The sequence below is a fragment of the Pinus tabuliformis genome, chromosome 1_2 (assembly GCF_031772625.1).
Source record: "Pinus tabuliformis cultivar Carrire ecotype Pingquan chromosome 1_2, CPIR1, whole genome shotgun sequence".
Lineage (NCBI taxonomy): Eukaryota > Viridiplantae > Streptophyta > Pinopsida > Pinales > Pinaceae > Pinus > Pinus tabuliformis.
In genome coordinates, this window is record NC_142298.1 from 1,025,258,642 (window position 1) to 1,025,272,433 (window position 13,792).

Sequence of the window (13,792 nt, forward strand, 5' to 3'; positions counted from 1 at the left end):
ATTGATTAAGGGAGATTTCTCAGCGTTTGGAGGAGTTATAGAGGCAGATTTCCTGCAGGCTGTATTTTTTTTTGGTAGTGGAGGATGATTTTGGAGTGTCAAAACTAGACAAAACCTTTTTTGGGCTTTTTTTGGGTTTATGGTGGAAAGCCCGAGATTAATTTGGTAGAATTTTTTGGACACTTTTGGGGTCTCAAACAGAGGTTTCTTTCAGCCAGCAGTGCAGAAAATTCAGGGCCAGCATAGTACACTGCAGAGTTGTTCCCTTGCATCCGGGTAGCATTTTCTCACATGGGATTGTCTAGCTTGCCTTGGCAAGCCCATGTGCACACATTTCATGCATTGTACTCTTCTCCATATATAATAAAATGGCTGATTTTGGCACAGTTCCAGTGTAAATTATGGGTTTTGAATAGCTGTTTGAATATCTCTGTTTGCATGTGTATTTTTGCTTAATATCACTGTTAATTTTCCTATTAGGAATATTACAAATTTCATGAGTACTTTGTTTCCCTGGATCCCACAAATGACTTCAGCCTCATGGCCAAAAAAATGCTCATTACCATAATTCACATTATAAACACAGACATGAATTTTAAACCTTTATTATCAGAATCTAAGGTCTGGGCTATGGAGAAAATGCCTCTACATCTATAAATTAATATTAATGTTGCTCTAGTTGATATTATGTTTGAGCTTTGAACAAAAATAAAATTATGAAGTTGAACCAGGGGACAAGATCATGCCTGTGCTTCATCAGTAGAGGAAGAATAGTGAATGCCCCCATGCCATATTCTGAATAGAAGGCACATGAACGCAGTCGCAGAGTACTGCAACAAGACAAATGCAAGATAAGATTAGATTAGATCTGAAACTTCAAGCACTTGACCCACAGAAATTGAATTGTTTGTGAGATTCTTCTGCTTATATATTGAGAAAGCAAACAATCAATTCCCATTCTAGTTATCAAGAAGAAGAAGAGCATTTCCTTACTCATCCAAGTTTGACATCTTGATATCTACAAATGTATTTGGATCCTCTGGATCTCTGTCCAAAAAGGCAAGGTATACAAAAAGACAGTGTAAATAATTTTGATAAATAAAAGCACACAGACATTCTTTAAAAAACTGAATTTGCTTTTGTTTACAGATTACCGCTGCCAACGGAAGACTGCATCTCCTTTAACACCCATCTCGGTACTTTTCCCGAATGGACCTTGCAACTATGAAGGTTAAGGTCAGCAAGACCAATACTATTAGTGGAAAACAACAAAAGGTTAGCTTCATCTACAAATGCTGATTATTTAATGCAAGGTTATAATGACAGCAGCAGAACCACTGCAAAGAAGAAAATGTGTTTTAGAAATTAACAAGAGCAATAATATCTACAGCTTTAAAAGTTAGGCTCAAAATTTCCATTTAACTGGTTAAACAGTCATTCAATCTATTTATAGAATACTCCTGCCATTCCATTGGAGTAATTGGGTGAAAAAGCATCCAAACTATTTGTGAAAAATCCTGTCTGCCTTTTATTACATTATAGAACTAGCAATGCCAGTGTTGCAGATGGTGGCTGATCTGCTTGAAAATGTAAAAAAGCTTCAACAAAGTTATTATAAACAAGAATGAATCAAGCTAGTCAAAAGGACGATTCAACAAGTTACGAACGAGCAGGTGCTGAAAACTCAAAAGGAAGACAACAGATAAGTAGAATGTCTGCATCTTTGGTCTATTCTGGAGTTGAGAGTATAGCATAATGATGGGCAACATCAACATGTTTATGATTTAAAGTTATGATTTGCAAGCCTAGACTAAAATTTAGTCTTTGTGTATTTTTTTTCTTTTTTGGGGAAAAAAGGGTGCATGTACTAACAGGAAAATATAATCTTGATACAACAATGATATTATGAACAGTCTCAAGTCTACCTTGTTACAACAAAATCTAGCCCCCCACAAAAGTGTAAAGTCCCAAGCACCACGGTGATAGATTTGTGTAACTCAAGAAGCCTGTCCACTGTCACTTCAACAGCTCTTCCCCACACTTAAGGTTGGCTCTTCTCCAACAAAAGGCCGGCTTCCCTAAGGCAGGACTATCAAAGCAATCCAGTGGGGTCTCAAAGCGAAAATGAAGAGTAATCCTTGATAAAACAAAGGTCAAAGTATAGTGTATGGAAATGGAAATGGGGAAGGGATATGAAAAGCAAAAAATAGGAAGGAGGCAAGGAAATGAAATGAAAGTGAAAGGGAACTAGTGCCTATCAATCAATTGGACAAATGGAGTCACGAATATTGCATGAAAGGAAAAACTAATTTGCCACAATCAACTAGTTTGAGGTAGGCTAAGAAGATGAAAGAGCTAATGTTGATACATTCATCATTTAATTAAATACTCAAGATAAAATGAAGTAGGTTTGATACAATTCACCTTAAATATTCACTGAAATAGGTGTAGATAACTAATCTTGGGAGAGCTAGGGTTGCCACTCACCATACAGATCTGAATCTGCTGATTTATTAGGCTGAATTATTATTCCAATTAAACAACTATATTTGATAATTGAAGGAAAATAATGCCAAAATAAAACAAAAATAAATCAAGACGGGCAGGTTCCTTACATTGATTTCCTCCCAAATGAATACACCTTCACTAGCATGATAGTAAGGTAGCTTTCTACAATATATTAACAACAATTGAAGAGCACAGCCAGAAACATACAACAAAATAGAAGAATAACTCATTTCTTCATTAAGTCTTCAACAGTTTGATATATAAAAGAGCCCATCCACCATCAACTCCAGGGCCAAATGATGGTCTCATTTAGATGGGGGACATTTTAAGAGAAGTTGCCCCACCATCGCCATTGGTTGTTGGAACTGCAATGTGTGAAAATTCTATCACTGCAACAACTGATTTACTTTACCTACTTATTTTCCAATAAGTTATTTATGAAATTCCTTCAATAAACATTAAAATAAATTCTGCTGCAGATATCACACCATAATACAGAAACAAACACATGCACAAGAATCAACACATTGACACAGATATTTTGGACAACAGTCCCCGGAAAAACCCAATGTGGGAAAACCGGTGCAGCAAGGGAGGATTTTATTATTCAGCAATTCTTCAGTACAACAGGGTGCCAAACTGGCTTACCCAACAGAGAGAAAAATTCTCCAGCACTTCTCCCAGTCTCAGCGTCAGCCTAGCTGACCTCTGCGTAGCTCCTAGACACTCTGCGTCAGCCCCTGCCTCTCTGCGTCAGCACTGGGCCTCTTTGCGTCACCCACGCAGTCCCTCCAGTGACTGCACAGTCTGTCGCTGCCTCTACGCCTGCCTCTCCAACCCTGTGCTGGTCTTCTAGTGCTGCTCCAGACTCTCTGTTCCGTACTCGCTACCTCTTGTTGCTCTCCAGACCACTAGTTCAAATTTCTCAGCTAACCCTGCACCAGAAATCGAACTGACTAGTCTCCCTCAGTATATCTTCCAACTGACCTTCAAGCCTCTTCTTATACTTTTCTCGTTGGTCTATCAACAGCCGAGATTAAATCTCTAATTGTTAAATTGGCAACTAGGGCCAAACTCCATGTGGATCAGCTTATTTATGACAGCTGATATTTTTATTGGATCCCTCTCGTCGAGAGGTGTAGGATTGATCCAAAGATCATCCGATTCCGATAAGTATTTATGGAGATATGAATTTATTTTGTTTATATAATTATTACCAAGCCGACCAGCAACTTGAGTAGGCTCAGAAGCCCAATAGACGTGTCTATTCATCATCTACGTTCTAGTATAAATTGGTGAGGATTTGAAGTCATTTTAACACACATTCTTGGTGTGTTCTCCTCCTCTCCACGTCTTGGGTTTTTGGAGAAGGAGGGACACCTAAAATATACATTTGCTGATGCCCTAGCCGCAGTAGCTGATGCCCTAGCCACAGTTCAGTTGTGCCCTAGCCGCAGTGCAGATGATGCCCTAGCCGCAGGCTTATAAGAAGATCTAAATGCAGATAAGAGGAGACTTATGTGCAGCATGAATAAGCCCCTATACGCTGTCTCAAGAGGCTCAATCCGCAGATGAGAGGAGGGCTAATATAGGCCCTAAATGAAGGTCTGAATCCATTGTCTATTGACCCTATATGCAGCAAGAAAGAGACTCCTTATCCACAGTCATAATCTGCCTTAGCCGCAGTCAAAGAAGGAGGTTCCAGCCACAGCAAATGGAGGTCTTAAGCAGCTGTATAGTAGTGCCCTTAGCCGCAGTAAGGGGAGCCCTTATACGCAGCCCAAAGAGACCCAGTTGCTGTCACCTAAGCCGCTGACATAATGCTACATTGCTGTAGGTAACAGCGTGGCCTATTTCAGGATTGTTTGGGCATAATCAAGCTGTTCTTGATCTCGGTGTGCTGAGCAAAAGAATCCGCAAAAAGGAGGAGCTAGGGACAGTAGTTTAAGGAGCTGTTTGGATCACTGTTTGAAGGGACTAAAGTTACAGTCCACTGATGGGCTAGGCCGCAGGCCATAGCCAGCAGTTGGAGGCCTTTATTTAGTAGCTGCGTTCAGAAGGTAAGCAGCCCTATAAGGCAGCGTATCATTGGAGGATTGTATGAAAGCTAGCTGCAGTAATCAGGTGAACTGTGGGGCATGGTTAAGGTGTTGTGGCTCTCAGAGGGTGCCCTAACAAATGACCAGGTCTGCCATGCACCAGTCCTTATGAAAGGTACCAGATTAGCAGCCTTGACATGATCAGTGAATCGGCAAAGGAAGGAGAGTCTTATGGAAGGAAAACTTCAGTAATATGGGTAACTGACTGAGCTGTTCATCTGCTACATATCTTCAGTCCTTGGGATCAGATCTGCAACCTCATTGTGTCATTGTCAAGGTGAAGATCTCTGATGTCTGATCTCCTATTTGGCAAGTCAAGTATTGACTTAAAATCATTGTACTCTATCTCTCTCTCTCTGCTGAACTTTGAAGATAAAAGAAGATTTGATCAAAGGGTTTCCCCACACATTGTGGGGTTTGTCCCTGGCTTGCGCCATATCTTGTGTCCTCTTGTCTTGGCTTGTCTTCTGCGTTTTATATTTATGTTCTATCTGCAGTTTATCATAATGCTGATGTGATTGCCAATTGTGAAAATTTAAATAAATTGCTCTAGCATAGAACATACCAAAAATTAACACTAATCAACGGCTAAGATTAGATTTGGCTTGATCCATGACTTTCGGACCATTCTAACCCAGTTTTATATTAATTCACATTAATATTTTATTTTTCCTAAGTTCAGACTTAAGAACTCCATTAAAAATATTAATTATTTTAATATCTCCCAAACTAGTTAATCTGTCCAAATCATTTCTGGGTCTTGGAGATCTCATGTGCTTTAGACTCTTCACCAATTTTCAAGGCTAGAGCACATCCGATGCTACCCCAAATCAACACTCCCTCTTAGGGAGGATTGTGATCTAGTAATACTCCTCACTGAGTATCACCCTGATCATCCAGCATCGGTCCATGTGCTGATGCTAGGCCTCCCTGCCCAACATCCTCTGCATTATTGCATCCTGCACTACTGCCCATGTTACTACTGCTACCACTGTTGCATCTGTACGGCAGATCCCTCTGCATCCATGCTGTTGCTGGTCCTTTCTTCCAACACTACAACTCCATCTGCCACATTGCACCATGCTACTACTGACTGCTATCGCATTGCGACATCACCCCCATTTCTGCTACTAAAATGGATTCTTTATCATCCCCATCGTTTCCCTGAAATAATCAAACTTTGTTCTTCCAAGGGCCTTGCTCAGGATGTCTGCCACCTGTTCTCTTGTAGGAGTGTAGCTCAACTATACAACTCCTCGTTGGACATAGTCTCTAACAAAGTGACACCAGATATCAATATGTTTTGACCGATTATGAAACACTAGATTCTCAGAGAGCTTGATGCAACTCTGATTATCGCACATGATCCAGGTCGCCTCCATTTTTCTTCGGAATAGGTTCACAAGCAATTTTCTGAGCCATATGGCCTCACACGAAGTTGTGCTCACCGCCATTTATTCTGCCTCAAATGAGCTCCGAGCCAAGAACTTTTGTTTCCTACTGCACCAGGAGGTCATTCCTGATCCAATGTTGAAACAGTACCCAGAGGTACTTTTCCGATCCACTGAACTTCCTGCCCAATCTGCATCAGTAAATCCACTCAATTTGATATCCTTACTCTTGGTGTACAAGAGTCCATAATCGACTGTTCCCTGTAAATACCTAAGAACATGTTTGGTTGTTGCCCAGTGCGCCCTCTTCAGTTCCACCATGAACTGACTGAGGGTGTTGACAGCGTAGCAAATGTCTAGCCTGGTATTGACCAGATACATCAGGGACCCTATGAGCTGCCTATATAAGGTGGGATCAACATCCTTGTCTTCTGATGCATCAATCTTCTTCCAGTTGGTGATCATTGGAGTAGCCATGGATCTACAGTCCTCCATCCTAAATCTCTTCAGGATTTTTGTAGCATGTCTCCCTTGCCCAAGGAAGATCTCTCCCTTTTGCTGCCAAACTTCCAACCCTAGGAAATAATGCATTCGTCCCAAATCCTTCATATCGAATTATGTGGCTAGATTCTTCTTGCAGTCCCCGATGAGCCTAGATGATCCTGTCAGAAAGAGATCATCCACAAACAATACTAGGATTAGTGGCTCATTCTCTACAACCAGATAGTAGAGATTTGGATCTGCCTCACTCTTGACAAATCCCATTTTCTGCAAATAGCCATCGATTCGACCATACCATGCTTTAGGAGCCTGTTTCAGCCCATACAAGGCTTTCTTCAACCTGCATACATGATACTTCTCATGTGTCTCAAAGCCCTCTAGTTGTTAAATGTATACCTCTTCTTCTATCACCCCATTCATATTTTGACATCCATCTGATGAATCTCCCACCCCATCTATGCTGCAAGAGATATCACGGTTCTAATAGATGTATACCTGGCTACCAGGACGAAGGTCACTTCGTAGTCAAGTCCTTCCTTTTGAGCATACCCCTTAGCCACAAACCCGACTTTATATTTCTCTACACTGTCGTCCGCAACGTATTTGATCTTGTAGATCCATTTCGAACCTACCACTAATCTGTCTTGAGGCCTTGGCACTCCCTCCCAGACATCATTCACCATTATGGAGTTGTACTCCTCTACCATCGCATCTAGCCAAACCTGATGTTGAGCTGCCTCCTGGAAACTGGCAGGCTCCCCATCTTAAGCTACTAATGCCTGATATCTATCTGGTTGTTTTCGCTCCCTCTTATTGTTTCTTGGCGCACCGATGAAGTCCTCTGCATCTCGCAGAATCTGACGAAGTTCCCTGCTAGTTCTTCCTCTGCCAACAGGTGCTTCTGTTAGCTCCTCCTCATCCTGTGAATCTTCCTGACCCAAGGAAGAATTCTTTACTTCCGTTGGTTGAAGAGGTTTAACCAATGGCTCCTCTTTTGACTGCTCCTCGGAAGGCATTTCACGAGATTTTTTGAAAGCCCTGTCCTCCATGAACTTCACATCTCATCGAACCACTACCTTCCTGCTCCCTAGAAGATAGATTCTGTATGCCTTAGCATTCTCGCTATATCCCACTAGATACCCTTTTTCCGCAGTTTGATCTAGCTTTTTCCTCTTTTCCTCGGGTACGTGGCAATATGCTAAACTCCCAAATATCCTGAAATGACTGACTTCAGGCGTTTTCCCTGTGAAAACTTTCTCTGGAGTAATCTTGCCCAATGCCCGATGAGGAGTCCTGTTTTGAACATAGACTGTTGTGTTGCATGCTTCCGCCCACAGGAATTTTGGCATATCTCGATCATACATCATGGCCCTAGCTACTTCTAAAATAGTCATGTTCTTCCTTTCTACTACTTATTCTGCTCTAGATTGTAAGGAGTTGTCCACTCTCTTCTGATGCCCTCCCTAGCGCAAAAATCAATGAAGTCCTTATCGACATACTCTCCACCATTATCTAAGCGCAAAACTTTTATTTTCTTCCCAATCAAATTCTCCACCAAAGCCTTGAACTCTTTGAATCGACAGAAAACCTCGTCTTTGGTTTTCAGAAAATAAATCCAAGTTTTCCTTGAGTGGTCATCAATGAAGGTAAGGAAGTACTCAGCACAACTAAGAGCTTTAGTGGACATAGGTCCGCAAATATCTGAGTGTATCAATCCTAGTACACTGTTGGCCCTGTTTTTACTTCTAGGAAATGCTTCTTTGGCATACTTTCCTAGAGCACATCCTCTGCATACATCATCTCGTTCCGTACTAAGATCCGGAACTCCTGTTACAGTGCTCCTGAGAATTCTCAGAGCCCCATGGTGCAAATGTCCCATTCTTTTGTGTCATAGTTCATTCAAATCTTTGTCTCCATGACTACCTATTAGTGCCATTGGTGATTCTAGTTGTAGTCTATACAACCTGTTACATATGATCCCGATTTGCACTTTATTTTTCTAGCTTGGGTATTTGACGTATACTTTCTCCTTGATGAAGAAGACGTCATAGCTTTTGCCTTGAAGTTGCGACACGGAAAGTAAGTTCATCCCGAATCCTGGAACACGCAGCACATTGGTAGCACGGAACTGCTCTCCCGATTCTATTTGAAAAACTATGGTGCCCCTCTCTACTGGAGTACACTTTGCCTTGTTCCCCATGGTGATCTGAAAGTTCATCTTCTCCTCCCGATAATCTGAGAAACATTCCTGGATTCTCGTCATATTCCAAGAGGCTCCATTGTCTATATACCATACCTCTGATGATGCAGAACTAGTCATACAAGCCACTTCTTCTTCTAGCCTAGAAGCTAACATAGAGAAATCGAAATCACTTTCTCTTGTGCAATTTTCTGAAAATTTGTGCGAGTCTCCTAACATAGATGCCTTTGCATCATGGTCTCGACCCATAATTGATTTTCCCTTCCTGTCTCTGATTACTTGCTCTGATACCATGTGAAAATTCTATCACTGCAACAACTGATTTACTTTACCTACTTATTTTCCAATAAGTTATTTATGAAATTCCTTCAATAAACATTAAAATAAATTTTGCTGCAAATATCACACCATAATATAGAAACAAACACATGCACAAGAATCAACACATCGACACAGGTATTTTGGACAACAATCCCTGGAAAAACCCAATGTGGGAAAACCGATGCAGCAAGGGAGGATTTTATTATTCAACAATTCTTCAGTACAACAGGGTGCCAAACTGGCTTACCCAACAAAGAGAAAAATTCTCCAACACTTCTCCCAGTCTCAGCGTCAGCCTGGCTAACCTTTGTGTAGCTCCCAGACACTCTGCGTCAACCCCTGCCTCTCTGCATCAGCACTGGGCCTCTCTGCGTCACCCACGCAGGCCCTCCAGTGACTGCGCAGTCTGCTGCTACCTCTACGTCTGCCTCTCCAACCTCTACGCTGGTCTTCTAGTGCTACTCCCAACTCTCTGTTCCATACTTGCTGCCTCCTGCTGCTCTTCAGGGTCCAGACCACTAGTTCGAATTTATCAGCTAACCCCGCTCCAGAAATCGAACTCACTGGTCTCCCACAGTATATCTTCCAACTGACCCTCAAGCCCCTTCTTATACTTTTCTCGTTGGTCCATCAACGGTCGAGATTAAATCTCTAATCAACGGCTAAGATTAGATTTGGCTTCATCCATGACTTTTGGACCATTCTAACACAATTTTATATTAATTCACATTAATATTTTATTTTTCCTAAGTTTAGACTTAGGAACTCCATTAAAAATACGAATTATTTTAATATCTCCCAAATTGGTTAGAATCTACCCAAACCATTTCTAGGTCTTGGAGATCTCATGTGTTTTAGCCTCTCCACCAATTTTCAAGGCTAGAGCACATCCGATGCTACCCCAAATCAACACAATGGTATGTTTTGGTCTTCACCATGTACACTTCGTGATGCTATCGCATCCCGCGACCTCCTTTTCTTCACCAAGACGCATGCAAGTCCCTTGCGGACACTACCCCCAATTCAGGGGTACCACTGGATATGGTCATGTACGCAGGAGACAGAATCCTAGTGTCAAAGGTTTGGGGGGGGTTGCTCGTCTTATACGAGACTCCCTTAAGGGTCAAGTTACTATGATGTCATTGGAAAAGCATGCTAGATGTTTGTGGGTCCAAGTCCATCACAAGAGTTCCCAGATTCGAGATAGCTACATTGTGGTTTGTGAATTTCCCCCTGCTTCATCACACTTTGCGCTTCATAAGGAGTCCAAGGGGGACCCTTTTCTTGATCTTTACGCAGACATCTCCCACTATTCCACTCTTGGGGAGATCACCCTTCTAGGCGACTTCAATGCCCGCATTAGAAGCCTTCAAGTATCCCTACATGATCGAGCTAAGGATGTACTTTGCCTCTAGGAAATAGAGGTGGAGTCCATGGGTCTCCATAAGTGCTCACAATGGGCCCCTTACAAGTTATGGGAGGCATTTTTGCACCTACGGGAATCCCATGGTCTATTGATTTTGAATGGGCTCCCTTGCTTCCCAGGCTCAGGTGACTTTACTTGCTTCCCTCACAATGGGGTGCCAATGTGGAGGATTATGCACTAATTAGCCATGATTTCCTCCCACACATCTAATACTTTTTCCTATCTTGCCTCCCTTTGGCAACCCATGCCCTCCTCACCTTCTCCCTCTCTACATCTCTCCCCGTCCCTCCACCGCCACCCTCCTCTCATACCACCATCCTCTTTTACCGAGACTATGTCGATGCCTACACCACCCGCCTTAAGGAGTTGCTTCCCCCCATTTCCCACTTCAGATCAATGGACACACCCACGAGAAAGGTCGGTTTAGAAGAAAATTTGGTCTTAGGAACTGCATCTTGCGTATCTCGTGCCTTGCTAACTGCATCTTGTAAGGTAGTGGGTTGATGGGCCCTTACCCACTCACGCATCTGTTGCATCCTACTTATCGAATCAATGGAAATGATAGTTTAGAAGAAAAGCTGGTCTTAGGAACTGCATTTTGCATATCATGTGCCTTGCTAACTGCGTCCTGTAAGGTAGTTTGTTGGTAGGCCCTTACCCACCCACGCAGAGGCTTAGCCAAACCCTCTACAAATAGCAAGACTAGTCGGGCAGTTGATATGTCTGTCACCAACACCAATAGCCTCAGAAAATATGATATATAAGCCTCCAAAAACTGCCTGTCTATCTAAGTTGTGTCAATTCTCTGAAGTAGATCTTTGGGTCCTTATCAAATCTCTCAATGAGTCTCTATGTGAACTCTGTATATGATGTGATGCTCGCATGTCCCAATATGATCAACCCATGGTACCACCATTCCTGGGATCTCCATCCAAGTGCAATGTGGCAAAATTGATAGCATCTGCCTCCTTCATTTACTTGTTGGTTTATATATATATATATATCAATTTTTGGAAAGTTATTTTTTGGGGAAAAAGTAGGAGAATTGTCAAATCTAACCCCCATTTTGATGCATATTCCTATTTTTATTTCAATTTTTAGCAAGTTATTTATTGGGGAAAAAGTAGCAGAATTGTCAAATCTAACCCCCATTTTGATGCATGTTCCTATTTCTTTCATCTTACACTTGTATCTAGCCTTTTGGTTGCAGATCTACAGGTTTTCCTTGTTGGAACTGCGTTTTCCAGCCACCAAAAACAAATTCTACAAGCATGTAGGTGAGAACCTTATATTATAACTTGATATTTTCAACTCTGTGTTGATTTATAGTCACATTTTTTGCGTTAGAGTTATTTTTCATTTATTTTCCAACTGTTAAAATCGTCAAAAAAAAATCTGGAAAATTTCTAGGTAAATAAACATAATCGGAAAATCGGAAAATCAATTTCCAGCTCACTGCAAATTGCATTTTCAGTCAAATTTAATAGAAGGGAGGCCTCAGAGCCTCTATAATCACCCTCTAGCCGTCTCAGACCTATGGATTTTGGTCTACTAAATTTGACCTTGGAGTCTCACCTCTTGCCAGAGTGTGAAGTAGATGTCCATCTAGCCGTCTTAGCCATAGGTAGGATTTAATTGTTGGTATATATATATATATATATATATATATATATATAAAACCTACAGATCTGCAACCAAAAGGCTAGATACAAGTGTAAGATGAAAGAAATAGGAACTTGTATCAAAATGGGGGTTTGATTTGACAATTTCACTAGCATATAGGTGAGTACCTTGTAGTAAAACTTGATATTTTCAGCTCTACATTGATTTATAGTCGCATTTTTACATTAGAGTTAATTTTCTTTCATTTTCCAACTGTTAAAATTGTCAAATAATTTTTTGGAAAATTTCTAGGCAAATAAACATAATCCAAAAATCTGAATATCAATTTCCAGCGAGTCAAAATTTAATAGAAGGGAGGCCTAAAAGCCTCTATAATCACAGTCTAGCCATCTCAGACTATAAGGTAACTCCTTAGAGGTGTTTTAAGTCTTTTGACATAGTGGATTGGCTTATCAAAATAAAACAAGTTGTTGTCCCTGTACTTTTATGTAGACTTTACAGTCAGTCGCCCAAGACAACAAGCTATCTTCAACTATAACTCCTTAACCAGGCATCAAAATTTAGTACAAAAAATTCATAGGTCATACATCATATCTTTGAGTTGTTTTGGCTACAGACATCTGCTGTTAAAAATCTGCATTGTTTTAACACAGTTTTTTCGTAGGACAACAGACATATCAAAAACACCTCCACCCCATTGACTCCACATAAGGCACTGGACACAAGCTAGAGTTGTTGGAGGATATTTAAGGACTCTTCCTTTGGTTATTTAGGGGGTATTGGACCTAAATGGGGGGCTTGGCCAAGGTGACAATGGGTCCTTGCCCTGTGTGTATCCATCTAGCAAGGTTTCTAGGACCTTAGCAGCTGTGCTAAAAGGATCAGTAATAGGAAGGAAAAGAAGCATGAAATTGATGTTTATTGGCTTATAGATTGGTTGACATTGTCAACAAGAGAATTTTAGTTGTGATGCATTTATTAATGAGAATGGAGGACTTCTTCATCCAAATTCAGATCATAAAAATATCTTAAAATCAGTGAAAATGGTTGTGAAATAACTGAGAAAGCAACCATAAAAACTTAAAAGTGCAGAAGATGCTCACAAGAAAGAAAAATCCTGTAGAGCTGGTATGCAACACGAATTCAGCGATGAGGTTGCTGAAAATGACTCAAATCAGAAAATGAACAGCACCAGTTTGAGGGGCAGGAAGAGAAGAAAAGTTGCAGGTGGTACTACAAAACCCTGGAGGATGTTTGCTTGGAGAAGCTTCTTCAACCCAGACAAGAATGGCCATGGGGAACACAAAAAGGGGAAGGTGAGCAGCAGGTCCATTATAATTTATGATATATCTATTGTTGTCAATACAAAACATGAAAAGAAGACCAAAAAGAAAGGTGAAGGCAAAACAGCTTCCACAGTGAAGTTGGATGGTGCTTCGGTAGAGAAGCAAAACCAAAACATTGCTTTGTTGAGATACCAAGCTGTGGAGGAAGTAAGTTCAGTGAACAAGCCAAAGACTACATCAATGATGGAAAAAGATAAATTATTCAACCAACACTAACTCTCATATGGGTCATGAATTAATGGTCAGACAGATGGTTAATGGTATGACTTGGAGAAGTTCCACATCAGCCATGCCAGTTCCAAATCATACAGTGCATTTCAACTTGTTGATTAGTGCTGCAGACATCTTGCCTGGTACAAATATTTTGTAACAAGCAA

General features: G+C 41.1%; 1 protein-coding gene across 1 annotated transcript in view; it reads right to left on the reverse strand.

Moving 5' to 3' along the window:
• The window catches only part of LOC149209613 (beta-galactosidase), a 357,426-nt gene that overhangs the window by 269,790 nt on the left and 73,844 nt on the right, over positions 1–13,792 (reverse strand). Inside the window, exons 3-5 of the mRNA XM_089396421.1 lie at positions 1,155–1,222; positions 994–1,047; positions 747–830 (exon numbers count right to left, since the gene is read on the reverse strand). Of these exons, the coding sequence (XP_089252547.1) occupies positions 747–830; positions 994–1,047; positions 1,155–1,222 (206 nt within the window). The remainder of the gene's footprint in view (positions 1–746; positions 831–993; positions 1,048–1,154; positions 1,223–13,792) is intronic.